Raw genomic sequence first — 12,225 nt, 5'->3', positions numbered from 1 at the left:
TCTTTTTGTTGCCCTTGTTTTTTTTTATTGTTGTAGTTATTATTGATGTCACTGTTGTTGGATAGGACAGAGAGAAATGGAGAGAGGAGGGGAAGACAGAGAGGGGGAGAGAAAGACAGACACCTGCAGACCTGCTTCACTTGTGAAGCTGCTTAACCCGCTGCGCTACTACCGCCTGACCCCCAGATGTAGAAACTCTAAGCAAGTTATTGATCAGCAGCATGTGAAGGAGCTACTTTACCTCCAAGGTGGGCTTCCTCTAGGTATATAAGAACAGGGAAATTCCTTACTTCCTGACTTCCCTGGGCAGGCGACCTTACCAATGTGTCCCAGAACCTCCCCTCCGCAGAGCCCTGCCCCACTCGGGAAAGACAGAAACAGGCTGGGGGTGTGGATCCACCTGCCAACGCCCATGTCCAGCAGAGAAGCAATTACAGAAACCAGACCTCCCACCTTCTGTTCCCCAGAAACCCCCACCTTCTGTACCCAGGATCTTTGGTCTATACTCCTAGAGGGATAAAGAATAGGGAAGCTGGGAGTCAGGCTGTAGCATGGCGGGTTAAGCGCAGGTGGCGCAAAGCGCAAGGACCAGCTTAAGGATCCCAGTTCCAGCCCCCGGCTCCCCACCTGCAAGGGTGTCGCTTCACAGGCAGTGAAGCAGGTCTGCAGGTGTCTGTCTTTCTCTCCTCCTTTCTGTCTTCCCCTCCTCTCTCCATTTCTCTCTGTCCTATCCAACAACGATGACAACAATAATAACTATGACAATAAAATAACAAGGGCAACAAAAGGGAATAAATAAATAAAATAAATATTTAAAAAAAGAAAAGCTTCCAATGGAGGGGATAGGACATGGAACTCTGGTGGTGGGAACTGTGTGGGATTGTACCCCTGTTAACTTAGAACCTTGTTAATTATTATTAAATCACTAACAAAAATTTTTTCAAAGTAGGGAAATTGATAGAAGTCATTGTACTAATTGATAAAATGAGAGGGTATCCAAGCATATAGTTAATGTTTTCTAGTTACATTTTCTTTTTCCATCTTGACGCGGGACTGTTATAAGCAGGACCGGAAAGGGCATATGATCACAGTCTGAGAGCCTTGACATTTTGAGAAACGGCCAAGAAGGCTCTGGGACACTGGCTTAGAGGCAGGAGCGTGGGAGCCGCACAGCCCTGGGTCGTTCGTGGTTCTGCTACTTGCCAGCTGTCCGCGACCCTGGAGTGCTCAGTAGCTCCTCTGTACCTGTGAGAGGACGTGGGAAACACAGACACACACTTTCCAATCATGTCTCCTGTACTGGTCAGCAGCTGTACACCGTGTGTGTGTGTGTGTGTGTGTGTGTGTGTGTGTGTGTGTGTGAGAGAGAGAGAGAGAGAGAGAGAGAGAGAAAGAGAGAGGGAGAATACGGTCTACAGTGCAGTTGACACTTGGGGTGCAATTTCTCGTCTCTCTTTGATAGGAGTCTGCAAAACACTGTCATCCCCATCTCAGGTCTGTTTCTACCATTATGCCTCAGACCTCACTGCCGTCACAGCCACCCCTCTCCTCCAGAGGCCTTTGCTTTGGTGCTACACACCAAACCCAGTCCAGGTTTTACTGTCTTTTCCCTTTCTGTCCTGGTTTCTTAAGCTCCACCTGTGAGTGAGATCATTTGGTTTCCATCTTCCCATTTTTAGCTGAGAGATCTCAGAATGCTAGATATCAGTCTTCCTTGTGACCCGGTGATTCCTCTCTTGGGGATATATCCAAAGGAAACAAACACCCCCATCCAGAGAGACCCTGTGTACACCTATGTTCATAGCAGCACATGCTGTAATAGCCAAAAGCTAGAAGTAACCCAGGTGTCCAACACAGATGTGACTGAGTGAGTTGCAGTCTGTTTCCACAGTGGGATACTACTCAGCTGTTAAAAATGGTGAATTCACCGTCGTCACCTCATCTTGGCTTGAGCTGGAAGGCATCATGTTAAGTGTCTGTGTCTCTTAATGTTGTTCTCCTTTAAGCCGTCTGAATCTGAGTCGGACTTGATGGTCACTTTGACTACACACTGACTCCTTCTGTCTCTCTTTCTTTGTCTCAAAGGTGAGCGACTTCACATGGAGCCATGATGGGACTCAGGCGCTCATCTCCTACCGAGATGGCTTTGTCCTGGTTGGTTCTGTTAGCGGACAGAGACACTGGTCATCTGAGATCAACCTGGAAAGTCAGATCACCTGTGGCATCTGGACTCCTGACGACCAGCAGGTACAGCAGTGGGATGTGCGTGTGCGTGTGCACGTGTGAGTGTATGCGCATGTGTGCGCGTGTGCATGTGTGTATGCACGTGTGTGTATGTGTGCGTGTGCGTGTGTGTATGCACGTGTGTGTATGTATGTGTGTGTGTGCGCTCACGTGTGCGTGTGTGTCTGCCTGTGTGTGTGCATGTGCGCGCGCGCGTGCGTGTGCGTGTGTGTGTGTGCGTGTGTGATGCCATTACAGGGGGATGTGGAGGGGTCAAGCTGTCTCCACAGCCCTTTAAAGAATCACAGAGGAATCATATGATAGGAAAGTTTTCTTTGTTGGGAAAAAAATGCAAAGGAGAGAGTCAGGCGGTAGTGCAGCAGGTTAAGTGCACATGGTGTAAAGCGCAAGGATTGGCCTAAGGATCCCAGTTCGAGCCCCCGGCTCCCCACCTGCAGGGGGAGTCGCTTCACAAGCGGTGAAGCAGGTCTGCAGGTGTCTTATCTTTCTCTCCTCCCCCGTCTTCCCCTCCTCTCTCCATTTCTCTCTGTCCTATCCAACAATGACAACAACAATAACTACAATAAAATCAAGGGCAACAAAAGGGAAAATGAATAAATATAAAAAAATGAAAAAATGCAAAGAACCATTGAGAAGTACTTGCTTTCACTCATTAACAAAATAATACAAATGGTTGTACTGTTAGTAATCAAACATTCTCATTTATTGCTGACAGGATGTGCACTAGACTTTTAGGGAAGCAATTTGGCAAGGCATATCAGAAGGCATACTTAATTCCCCAATAAAAAAAAAAAGAAGGCATATCAGAAGTCTTAAAAATTCTCAGCTGGAGGCCAGGTGGTGACACACCTGATTAAGTGCTTTATCACACTTTATCACTGTGTGCAAGGACCTGGGTGCCAGCCTGATCTCCACCTGCAGGGAGTGCACTTTGCAAGCGATGAAGCAGGTCTGCTGTCTCTCTCTCTCTCTCTTTCTCTCTCTCTCTCAACCTCTGTCTCCCTGGTCTCTCTCAATTTCTCTCTGTCCTGTCAAAATAAAAATAGAGAAAAGAAAAAAAAATTCTCACCCAGCCTGATCAGGTAAGCATTTGAGGCATCTGTCTAAAAGAAGTGAAAGCGGAGGAAGTAGAAGTTGGAGTCGTGCAAACATCCCGCTAGGAAAAGCCCCGTAAGTGGTGATAGTCACAGAGAACACGACACAGTGGCTGAGTCCATTGCAGACAGAAAGACGGGGATTTTATCATGGTATAATAATCTGGGCCATCTCTTAGGAAACGTTAAGGGGGAAATCAGAATATGAAATAGTCTCTGATTTGACTCATCCTAAACATAAGCATCATAACCAGCCCAAGGCGGCCTGTCCTCCGGTAGAAGAATGGGAAGTAAGTGATGTGCAGTGCTGTAACTAGGTTATTTTGTGATGATGAGCACTGCTAGCTCTGGCTTATGGCGTTACAGGAAATTGAACCGGGGGCACTAGAGACAGCCGTCAAAGTCTTTCTGCACAACCATTCTGCTATCTCCCCTACCCAAAGACTTTTTTGTTTTGCCTTCCTTCTAATTTTAATTTTAATGAGAGCACCACTCAGCTCTGGTGTAGGGTGTGTGGGGCTGGGATTGAGCCTGGGCCATTTCTGCAGAGCCATTCTGGGATTTCTCTACCCTCCTCTCTCTGTCATTCTCTCTTTTTTTTTTTTTCAATTTTTTATTTATAAAAAGGAAACATTGGTAATCTCAGTCATTTTCAAAGCCTCATATGAAATTGTTTTCTTGGGGCCAGGTGGTGGTGCACTTAGTTGAGTGCACACATTACAGTGCGCAAGGACCTGGGTTCGAACCCCTGCTTCCCACCTGTAGGGGGAAAGCTTCATGAGTGACAAAGCAATGTTGCAGGTGTCTCTCTCTGTCTTTCCCCTCCCTCTCAATTTCTGACTGTCTCTGTCCAATAAATAAATAAAAAGAATAAAAAAGAATTTTAAAAAAGTTTTTTCTTCAATGGGCTTGGCTTTACTTTCATGATAAGTAAGGAACCTTATGATATTCAAACATATACAGTGAAATAATAAGCTAGCAATAACATGATAAAATCATTAACAATGAACTTTTTTTTTTTTGTCACTCATGAAGCTTTCCCCCTACAGGTGCTTTGCATCTTGCACGTCAGGTGTGAAAGGTACCATGTGCAAAACGTGGGCTTTGAGCCAAAGCTAAGCACGGGCTCTGAGTCAGGGTGAGCCCCGTCCCAACAGCCTGGTGACCAAAAAAAAAAAAAAAAAAAAAATCTAGGAAGGTGTTTGACAAGCAGTGTGTTTTGACATCTGGCTGTTTTCCTGTTATTCATTCTAGAGTGAGAGTTTATACCCGGGGGTGGGGGGGTGGAGGACTTTGACTCTCAGTGGAAAAGCCCTTTCCCTGGAACATGCCCACAAACACCCATGACTTCTCTCTCTCTCTCTTTAAGATTATTTATTCATTTATTTCCTTTTGTTGCCCTTGTTGTTTTTTATTGTTGTAGTTATTATTGTTGTTGTTCCTGATGTCGGCTGTTGTTGGATAGGACAGAGAGAAATGGAGAGAGGAGGGGGAGACAGAGAGGGGAGAGAAAGACAGACACCTGCAGACCTGCTTCACCGCCTGTGAAGCGACTCCCCTGCAGGTGGGGAGCCGGGGGCTCGGACCGGGATCCTTAGGCCAGTCCTTGCGCTTTGTGCCACCTGTGCTTAACCCACTGCGCTACCGCCCGACTCCCTCCCTCTCTCTCTTTAATATCTTTTACTTATCTATTATTAGATAGATACAGACAGAAATTGAGGGGAGAGAGAGACCTGCAGCCTGCTTTACCAGTCATGAAGCTTTCCCCCTGCAGGTGGGGACCAGGGCCTTGAACCCAGGTCCTTGCACACTGTAACGTATGCGCTTAACCAGGTGCACCACCACCCGGCCTCTACTTATCTCTCACTTAACTGGAACGGGGGCTTCTGAGAATCCACCCACAACTCCTATCCCTTTGAATCCTGATGTGAACAGGCATGGGGCGAGCGTAACTTCCTGTTTATGCGTCTGTCCAAAGGCTACCAGAAAATCGCAAGAAGATGCCTCCCTTCAGTCAGCTGCCGACACTCCCTTACTTGTGCCCTCCCCTCGCTTTCCTTACCTTCTTCCTTCTCTTCCTGCTTTTCTCAGCACACCCACATTTTTGTGGTATTGTCTTTGCAGTTTTTGGAAATAATTATAGACACCTCTGGATTCTTCAGCACGCACGTCTTCGTGGACAGGCTTCACGGACATGCCCGAGCCATAGCTGTGCTGTTGCCTGGCGTACAGGCGGGCGAACGCTAGGAGCAGTCAAGTTTATAGGTCCCCAGCCCCCACATACACACACCTTCCCATCTTTGGATCCTACCTAGTGAGTCCATGCGTAGCAGTTTGTTGCTATGTGTACCTTTGGTCTAGGAGGGTTTCTTCCTTTGCCTGTCTGTGGCCTGCCTCCAGCAGGCCCTGTGGCTGTAGAGAGCGCCACACCTTGCAGACTTACTTTACACACCGCATCAGCGTCTTCTGCTAGCCTGTTCCCCCCACCTGGAACTGAGGTCCGGATCAGCGTGGGATCAAGAAAACTATTTTGCTGAGAAAACTACATAGGTGACTTCCTTGTGTTCAGACTGAATCGAGCTAGAAGGTGTACGGCCCGTGAGGGCTGCCAGGTGTGATAGAATTCTGTAAAAGCAACATTATTTTTCACAGTGTGTTCTTAATTCCCTCTGTTCTTACAGCGGGGGGTTTCAAATGCTGTGTTTCTTCTCAGCTAGAATTGATCTTCAGTTAAATTGTAGTGGGGAATGTGCTCCACTTAGAGCTTCTCTGGCAGGCAAGGTCTATCTTAGTGTCTTTTCCTTCTTTTAATATTATTTATTTATTTATTTATTTATTTATTTATTACTGGGTAGAGACAGAGAAATTGAGACGGGGGAGATAGAGAGACACCTGCAGCTCTGCGTCACCACTCATGAAGCTTTTCCCCTGTAGGTAGGGATCAGAAGCTTGAACCCAGGTCCTTGGGCACTTAACCATATGCACCACTGCCTGGCCCCTGGGGTTATCTTCTGTCACCGCAGTGCCACTGCCCCACCCCTCTCAGCTTTGAAGAAAGCCCTGTTGGGGGAAAATAAGGTGTTTTCCTGGGGTTTGGTCTGGCTGCGTCCCTAAAGACGCCGTCTCCTGCATCAGACGCTTGTCCCTGCTTTGCACTGCAAGATGGGAAAACACCTCTGAAGGACACTTTGATGCAGCAGGCTGGCTCCCTGCTCTCTCAGCTAAAACGCCAGTGTCACCGCCACTGCAGCTTTATAAAGGACAGATGGGTGACCATAACTGACAACAGGTGATGACAGCTCCTCAGGTCAGGCTGCTCCCTGATCAGAAAATGCCAAGCCTGACAAAGCCCCGGTCACCAGCAGTCACAGCCATGACCTCTGTGGTTCCCTGCATTCACACATCGCCTCCACTGGTGACTGTCCCCTCCTGACACTCGCTTCTCTGGAGGCCTGTCCCCGGGCCTGTGAGGCAGCAAGGCCTGGAAAGATCTGAAAGCCAGGTGGGCAGCGCAGCAAGGAGAGGGCACCGACGTCTCTCCATACCAACTTTTAGTCTGTGCCAGGCTTGCTTCACAGGCGTGAGAGAGACAACCAGGGACTCATGGCTGAGCTGAGAACGCAGTTCGATCTTTATTGATGAGCGGGGATGCAGTTCAACTATCTAATCTCTATTCATTAGAAAATACTGTCCTTTATATATCTCCTGAGGCAGAAGTGTCAGGAAGAGGAAGTACGTAGGATAGGGGGTGGGGAGGAGGAAAAGCGGGTGAACCAGTGGGGATTAAACCAGTGAAAACAATGATCATGTAAATAGACCACAGCGTTAAGCAATACAAGTGAACCTCACGTGATGATCAAAACAGAAGGTCTTAGAAGCAGAATTTAGAAGCAGACCAACAAGTCTGTAATCCACGGACTCACTGGAGGCACAGCTCCAGCTCTTGTTTTTTTTTTTTTTTTGCCTCCAGGGTTACTGCTGGGGCTTAGTGCCTGCACTACGAATCCACTGCTCCTGAAGCCTGTTTTTTCCCTTGTTGTTTATCATTGTTGTTGTTGCTGTCATTGTTCTTGGACAGGACAGAGAGAAATTGAGGCAGAAGAGGACGATAGAGATGGGGAGAGAAAGACAGACACCTGCAGACCTGCTTCATTGCTTGTGAAGCAATGCCCCTGCAGGTGGGGAGCTGGGGGCTCGAACTTGAATCCTTCTGCCAGTCCTTGTGCTTCTCACCATGTGCGCTTAACCCACTGCGCTGCTGCCCCCCCCATGTCTGTTCTTTTTTAATTTGTAAAAAGGAAACATTGACAAAACCATAGGATAAGAGGGGTACAACTGCACACAATTCCCACCAACAGAACTCCGTATCCCATCCCCTCCCCTGATAGCTTTCCTATTCTTTATCCCTCCGGGAGCATGGATCCAGGGTCATTATGGGAGGCAGAAGGTTGAAGGTCTGGCTTCTGTAATTGTTTCTCCGCTGAACATGGGCGTTGACAGGTAGATCCATACTCCCAGCCTCTCTCTCTCTTACCCTAGTGGGGCAGGGCTCTGGGGAAGCAGAGCTCCAGGACACATTGGTGGGGTCGTCTGTCCAGGGAAGTCTGGCTGGCATGATGGTAGCATCTGGAACCTGGTGGCTGAAAAGAGAGTTAACATACAAAGCCAAACAGATTGTTGACCAATCATGGACTTAAAGCCTGGAATAGTGCAGATGAAGAGTTGGAGGGGGGTCTCCATTTTACAGACAGCTGGTAGGCCTATTTTAGTTCTATTCCAAAGGGCCTGTGACTATACTAGTTTTATTGTTTTATTTTTTCCCTAAGCCTGACATCTGATATGCAGGTGGATCCAAGTTATTGTCTGGGGAGATGGTGTCATGGCTGGGAAAAGGACCAGAAAGCTGCATCAGGGAAGAGAGTAGCTTTCAAATATGGGAAAGGTGTATAAATATTGCTGACTGTAAACCCCATCGATCTGATCTGATCTGAGGCCCATATATCCAGCTTAAGAGCCTATGTGATCTGAGCAACCCCTGTAGATCTGAGCTCACATTCTGTGGTCATGAGTAGGAACGTCCCAAGCTGCGATTTCAGGACCCATCTTCCTCGGGTGGAGCATAGAGATGTTTCTTCAGAGAATGGAACATTCTCTACCGTTGGTGATCCAAGTTGAGGGCAAGGTTTCATGGGGGCCCACAAAGGGGTCTGTTGTGTTGTTCCTGATACAGATAACTAGTAACAATGGAGAGAGAGATTTATTCGAGGTCCGTTTGGGAATCTCAGGACTCCCCAACTAGCCCCCCCCCCCCATGTCTGTTCTTTTAAGGGTTTGGTGCCAGGGCTTTATACCTGGGTGATTTTGCCACTCCTAGCAGAGTTTTAGGTTATTATTATTTTTGTTGTTGTCGTACCCCCTTTTTATTTTCAGGTAGAAGGAAAGACAGAGGAGCAAGACACCACAGCACGGCCCCCACCCCACTCCTGGAGCTCCTTCTGCTACCACATATGGTGCTTTCCTGTGTTGTGGGGGCTTGAGCCTGGCTCCTTGTGCATGGTCAGGCGTGCAGTCTACCTGCCCGGTCAGCTTTCCCGTAATCTGCTACTATGCCGAAGAGCCTGCAGAGGGCGTGGCTTGCACGGCTGAGGGACTTTGGAGCCCAGCTTTGAAAGGTTGCTCCATCTAGCCCCTTCTCCTCCCCCACAGATTGTTCTCTGTGGGGGAGGCGATTTTCTTTCAGGCCCTGCGCTGAGTGTCCATGGGCAGAATCTTGGTGAGCAGGACGCCCAAGTAGCAGTTGGGGAAGCCCTGTCCTGAGGGAGCCCGTGGAGCCGTCCGTCTGGGAGGCAGCCCCAGGGTTCTCTTTCTCCATGCTGTGAGCACCCTGCTGAACTCTTCCCGGAGAGAGATTCCCTGAGCAGGTGCCGCTGCTGTGTTTATTTTCGTTCGTGGGGTAATTTCAGCTGTTTGCCAGAACAGTGAGGCTGCTCAGAAATCAAGATGTGCTTTGTCATCTTGACTCAGATCACTGATGAATCACTGGCTCGGAAACTCATTATAAATAATACAATGAGCTAAGTAAGAAATTTCAAAATGCACGTGTATCCTTTAGATTAAATGTGAAAATGGCCAGGTGTCCCTCAGCCATTTAAAAGGAAGGATCAAGAACAAAAAGGATTCCTTGACTGTAAAGCCCTCAGGCCTAGTAGAGTGACCCTGTCATTGTGAACAAAACTTGGGGGAGTCTGGCAGTGGCACACTCAGTTAACTGATCTAGGTTCAAGCCCCCGGCTCCCCACCTGTAATGGGGACACTTCACAGGCGGTGAAGCAGGTCTACAGGTGTCTATCTTTCTCTCTCCCTGTCTGTCTCCCCATCTCTCTCAATTTCTCTCTGTCCTAGTCCCCCCAAAAGGAAAAAAAAAATGGCCATGATTAAAAAAAAAAAAAACAGCAAACTTGGCTCTTTTTGTTTGTTTGTTTTGCTACCAGGGTAATTGATGAGATAGAGAAAAATTAAGAGGGTGGGGGGAAGGCAGAGGAGGAGAAAGACAGAAACTCACCTGCAGTACTTGCTTCACCATTGGTGAAGCATCCCCTCCCCCTGCAGGTGGGGAACGAGGGCTTGAACCCGAGTCCTTACATGGGGCAATGTGTGTGCTTAACCAGGCGTGCCACCTCCCAGCCGTCCAGCAGTCGCTCCTCACTCCCAGCTCCACGAGCCTGCACCTCTGCTGAACTTCCTGCTTTCAGTTACCTTCAGAGCAGGCTGTGTGCGTGTCAGTTGCACTGGAGGAGGCTGTGTGCGTCGGGTAACCCTCGAGTGTCGGCACTCGAAACTGCCGCCTAAACTCGAAGTCCGCTCCCTCTATGGCTCCCACAAGTCTGACGGTTGCTACAGTGTCCTCATCTCTATGCTGATGTCACAGGGTGTCTTTGAAGAGGGGCCTGGGTAATTAAATTCTCCACTCACAATCATAATCTCTCTTTTTTTTTTTAAGATTTATTTTGGGTAGAGACAAAGAAATTGAGAGGGAAGTGAGAGACAAAGAGGGAGAGACAGACACATGCAGCCCTGCTTCACCACTCATGAAGGTTCCTCCCCACAGGTGGGGACTGGAGGCTTGAACCTGGGTCCTTGCACATGGTAACATGTGCGTCCTACGTGGCACGCCACCGCCCAGCCCCCATCTCAGGTTTTTCTACAGTGACTCTTTTTTAAAAATAATTATTTATTTTCCCTTTATTTGTTGCCCTTGTTGGTTTTTTTTATTATTGTTGTTGTTATTGATGTCATCATTGTTGGATAGGACAGAGAGAAATGGAAAGATGAGGGGAAGACAGAGAGGGGGAGAGAAAGACAAGATACCTGCAGACCTGCTTCACCGCTTGTGAAGCGACTTCCCTGCAGGTGGGGAGCCGGGGGCTCGAACCGGGATCCTCACGCCGGTCCTTGTGCTTTGCGCTTAACCCACTGTGCTACCGCCCGACTCCCTACAGTGACTCTTAATGCTTCTAGCAGCTTTGTCTGTTTTTCCTTTGGTTAGGATACACTAAAATACACCTTTCCTGGAACGAAACTATTGTAGCCTTTAAAAACGTTTGTAGTTATTAAAATATATGTTGAAAGGGGTATCTGACAAGCAGTTGATTCATTGATTTGGTCTGGTCTGGTTTGGTTTTGCTTTTCCCAGAATCCTGCTCAGCTCTGGCTCATGGTGCTGGGGATTGACTGGACCTGGGACTTTGGAGCCTTGGGCATGAAAGTCTTTTTGTATAACCATTATGCTGTCTCCCTTTAATTTACTCTAAAACAGCTCTGTTGGCTCTCTGTTCATTACTACTGAATGAAGCACCTCTTTCCTTAGAATTTTCCTTAGCTCAAGCACCAGAACTTACGGGATCGAATTCCTGTCTGTCTGTCCCTGACTTGAGTGCATGGATTGCATGACGTGTGTGTGTGTGTGTGTGCACGAGCACACGTGCATGCCCATGCCCACTGTGTATCCCAACCTCTCCTAGAGGTGGGGGACAGCTATGGGCAGTCCAATGTCAAAATCACCATGTCAGCATGAGACAAGGATGCACAAAGCCTCAAGTCACCTTCTGTGTGTGTGTGTGCACATGCTCTAGTCTTTCTCACAGCAGAGCCCTGGTTCAGCCACGGTGGGTGCCCCAGGCCCGAGGCCAGCGAGGGAGGAACGTCTCCTAAGAGAGACTCAGTAATGCAAGGCCTTGGGGCTCCAGCTCGCGCTTCCCACACAGACTCTCAGGTCCCTCACTGTTTATTGTCTCTTTACTTTTTTTATTTTTATTTTATTTATTGTTGGAAAGAGACCGCCAGAAATCGAGAGGGGAAGGGGAAGACAGGGAGAGAGACGCCTGCAGCCCTGCTTCACGGCTTGTGAAGCTTTCCCTCTGCAGGTGAGGACCGGGGGCTCAAACCTGGGTCTTTGTACACTGTAGCATGTGCTGCACTCAACCAGGTGTGCCACCACCCAGCCCCAGAAGTCCTTTTTTTAAAAAGTATTTTATTTGTTTTTTATTTTATTTTTGAGAGAGATGCAGAGAGAGAAAGACACAGAGAGAAACACCAGGGCCCTGCACAGCTCTGGCTTTTGGTGGCGCGGGGAGTTGAACCTGGGACTTCAGAGCCTCAGGCTTGAGACCGTTATGCTATCTACCCCCGCCCCAGAAGTCCTTTTTTAATATACATTTTAAAAATACTGTTTTATTAAAATTTTTTATATTTATTTATATTGTTTCCCTTTTTGTTGCCCTTGTTTTTTAAAATTTATTTATTTATTTATTCTCTTTTGTTGCCCTTTTTATTGTTGTTGTAGTTATTATTGTTGTTATTGATGTCGTCGTTGTTGGATAGGACAGAG

The 12,225-nt window shown here is 47.9% G+C and overlaps 1 protein-coding gene across 1 annotated transcript in view; it reads left to right on the top strand.

Annotated features, from left to right (window-relative positions):
• TULP4 (TUB like protein 4) overlaps window positions 1-12,225 on the top strand; it is a 117,610-nt gene that overhangs the window by 82,902 nt on the left and 22,483 nt on the right. Inside the window, exon 4 of the mRNA XM_060205259.1 lies at window positions 2,086-2,247. Coding sequence (XP_060061242.1) covers window positions 2,086-2,247 — 162 coding nt within the window. The remainder of the gene's footprint in view (window positions 1-2,085; window positions 2,248-12,225) is intronic.

The sequence above is a fragment of the Erinaceus europaeus genome, chromosome 13 (genome assembly GCF_950295315.1).
Source record: "Erinaceus europaeus chromosome 13, mEriEur2.1, whole genome shotgun sequence".
Lineage (NCBI taxonomy): Eukaryota > Metazoa > Chordata > Mammalia > Eulipotyphla > Erinaceidae > Erinaceus > Erinaceus europaeus.
Note: the sequence above shows the minus strand (reverse complement) of the source record. Positions and strands in the feature narration are given on the sequence as shown.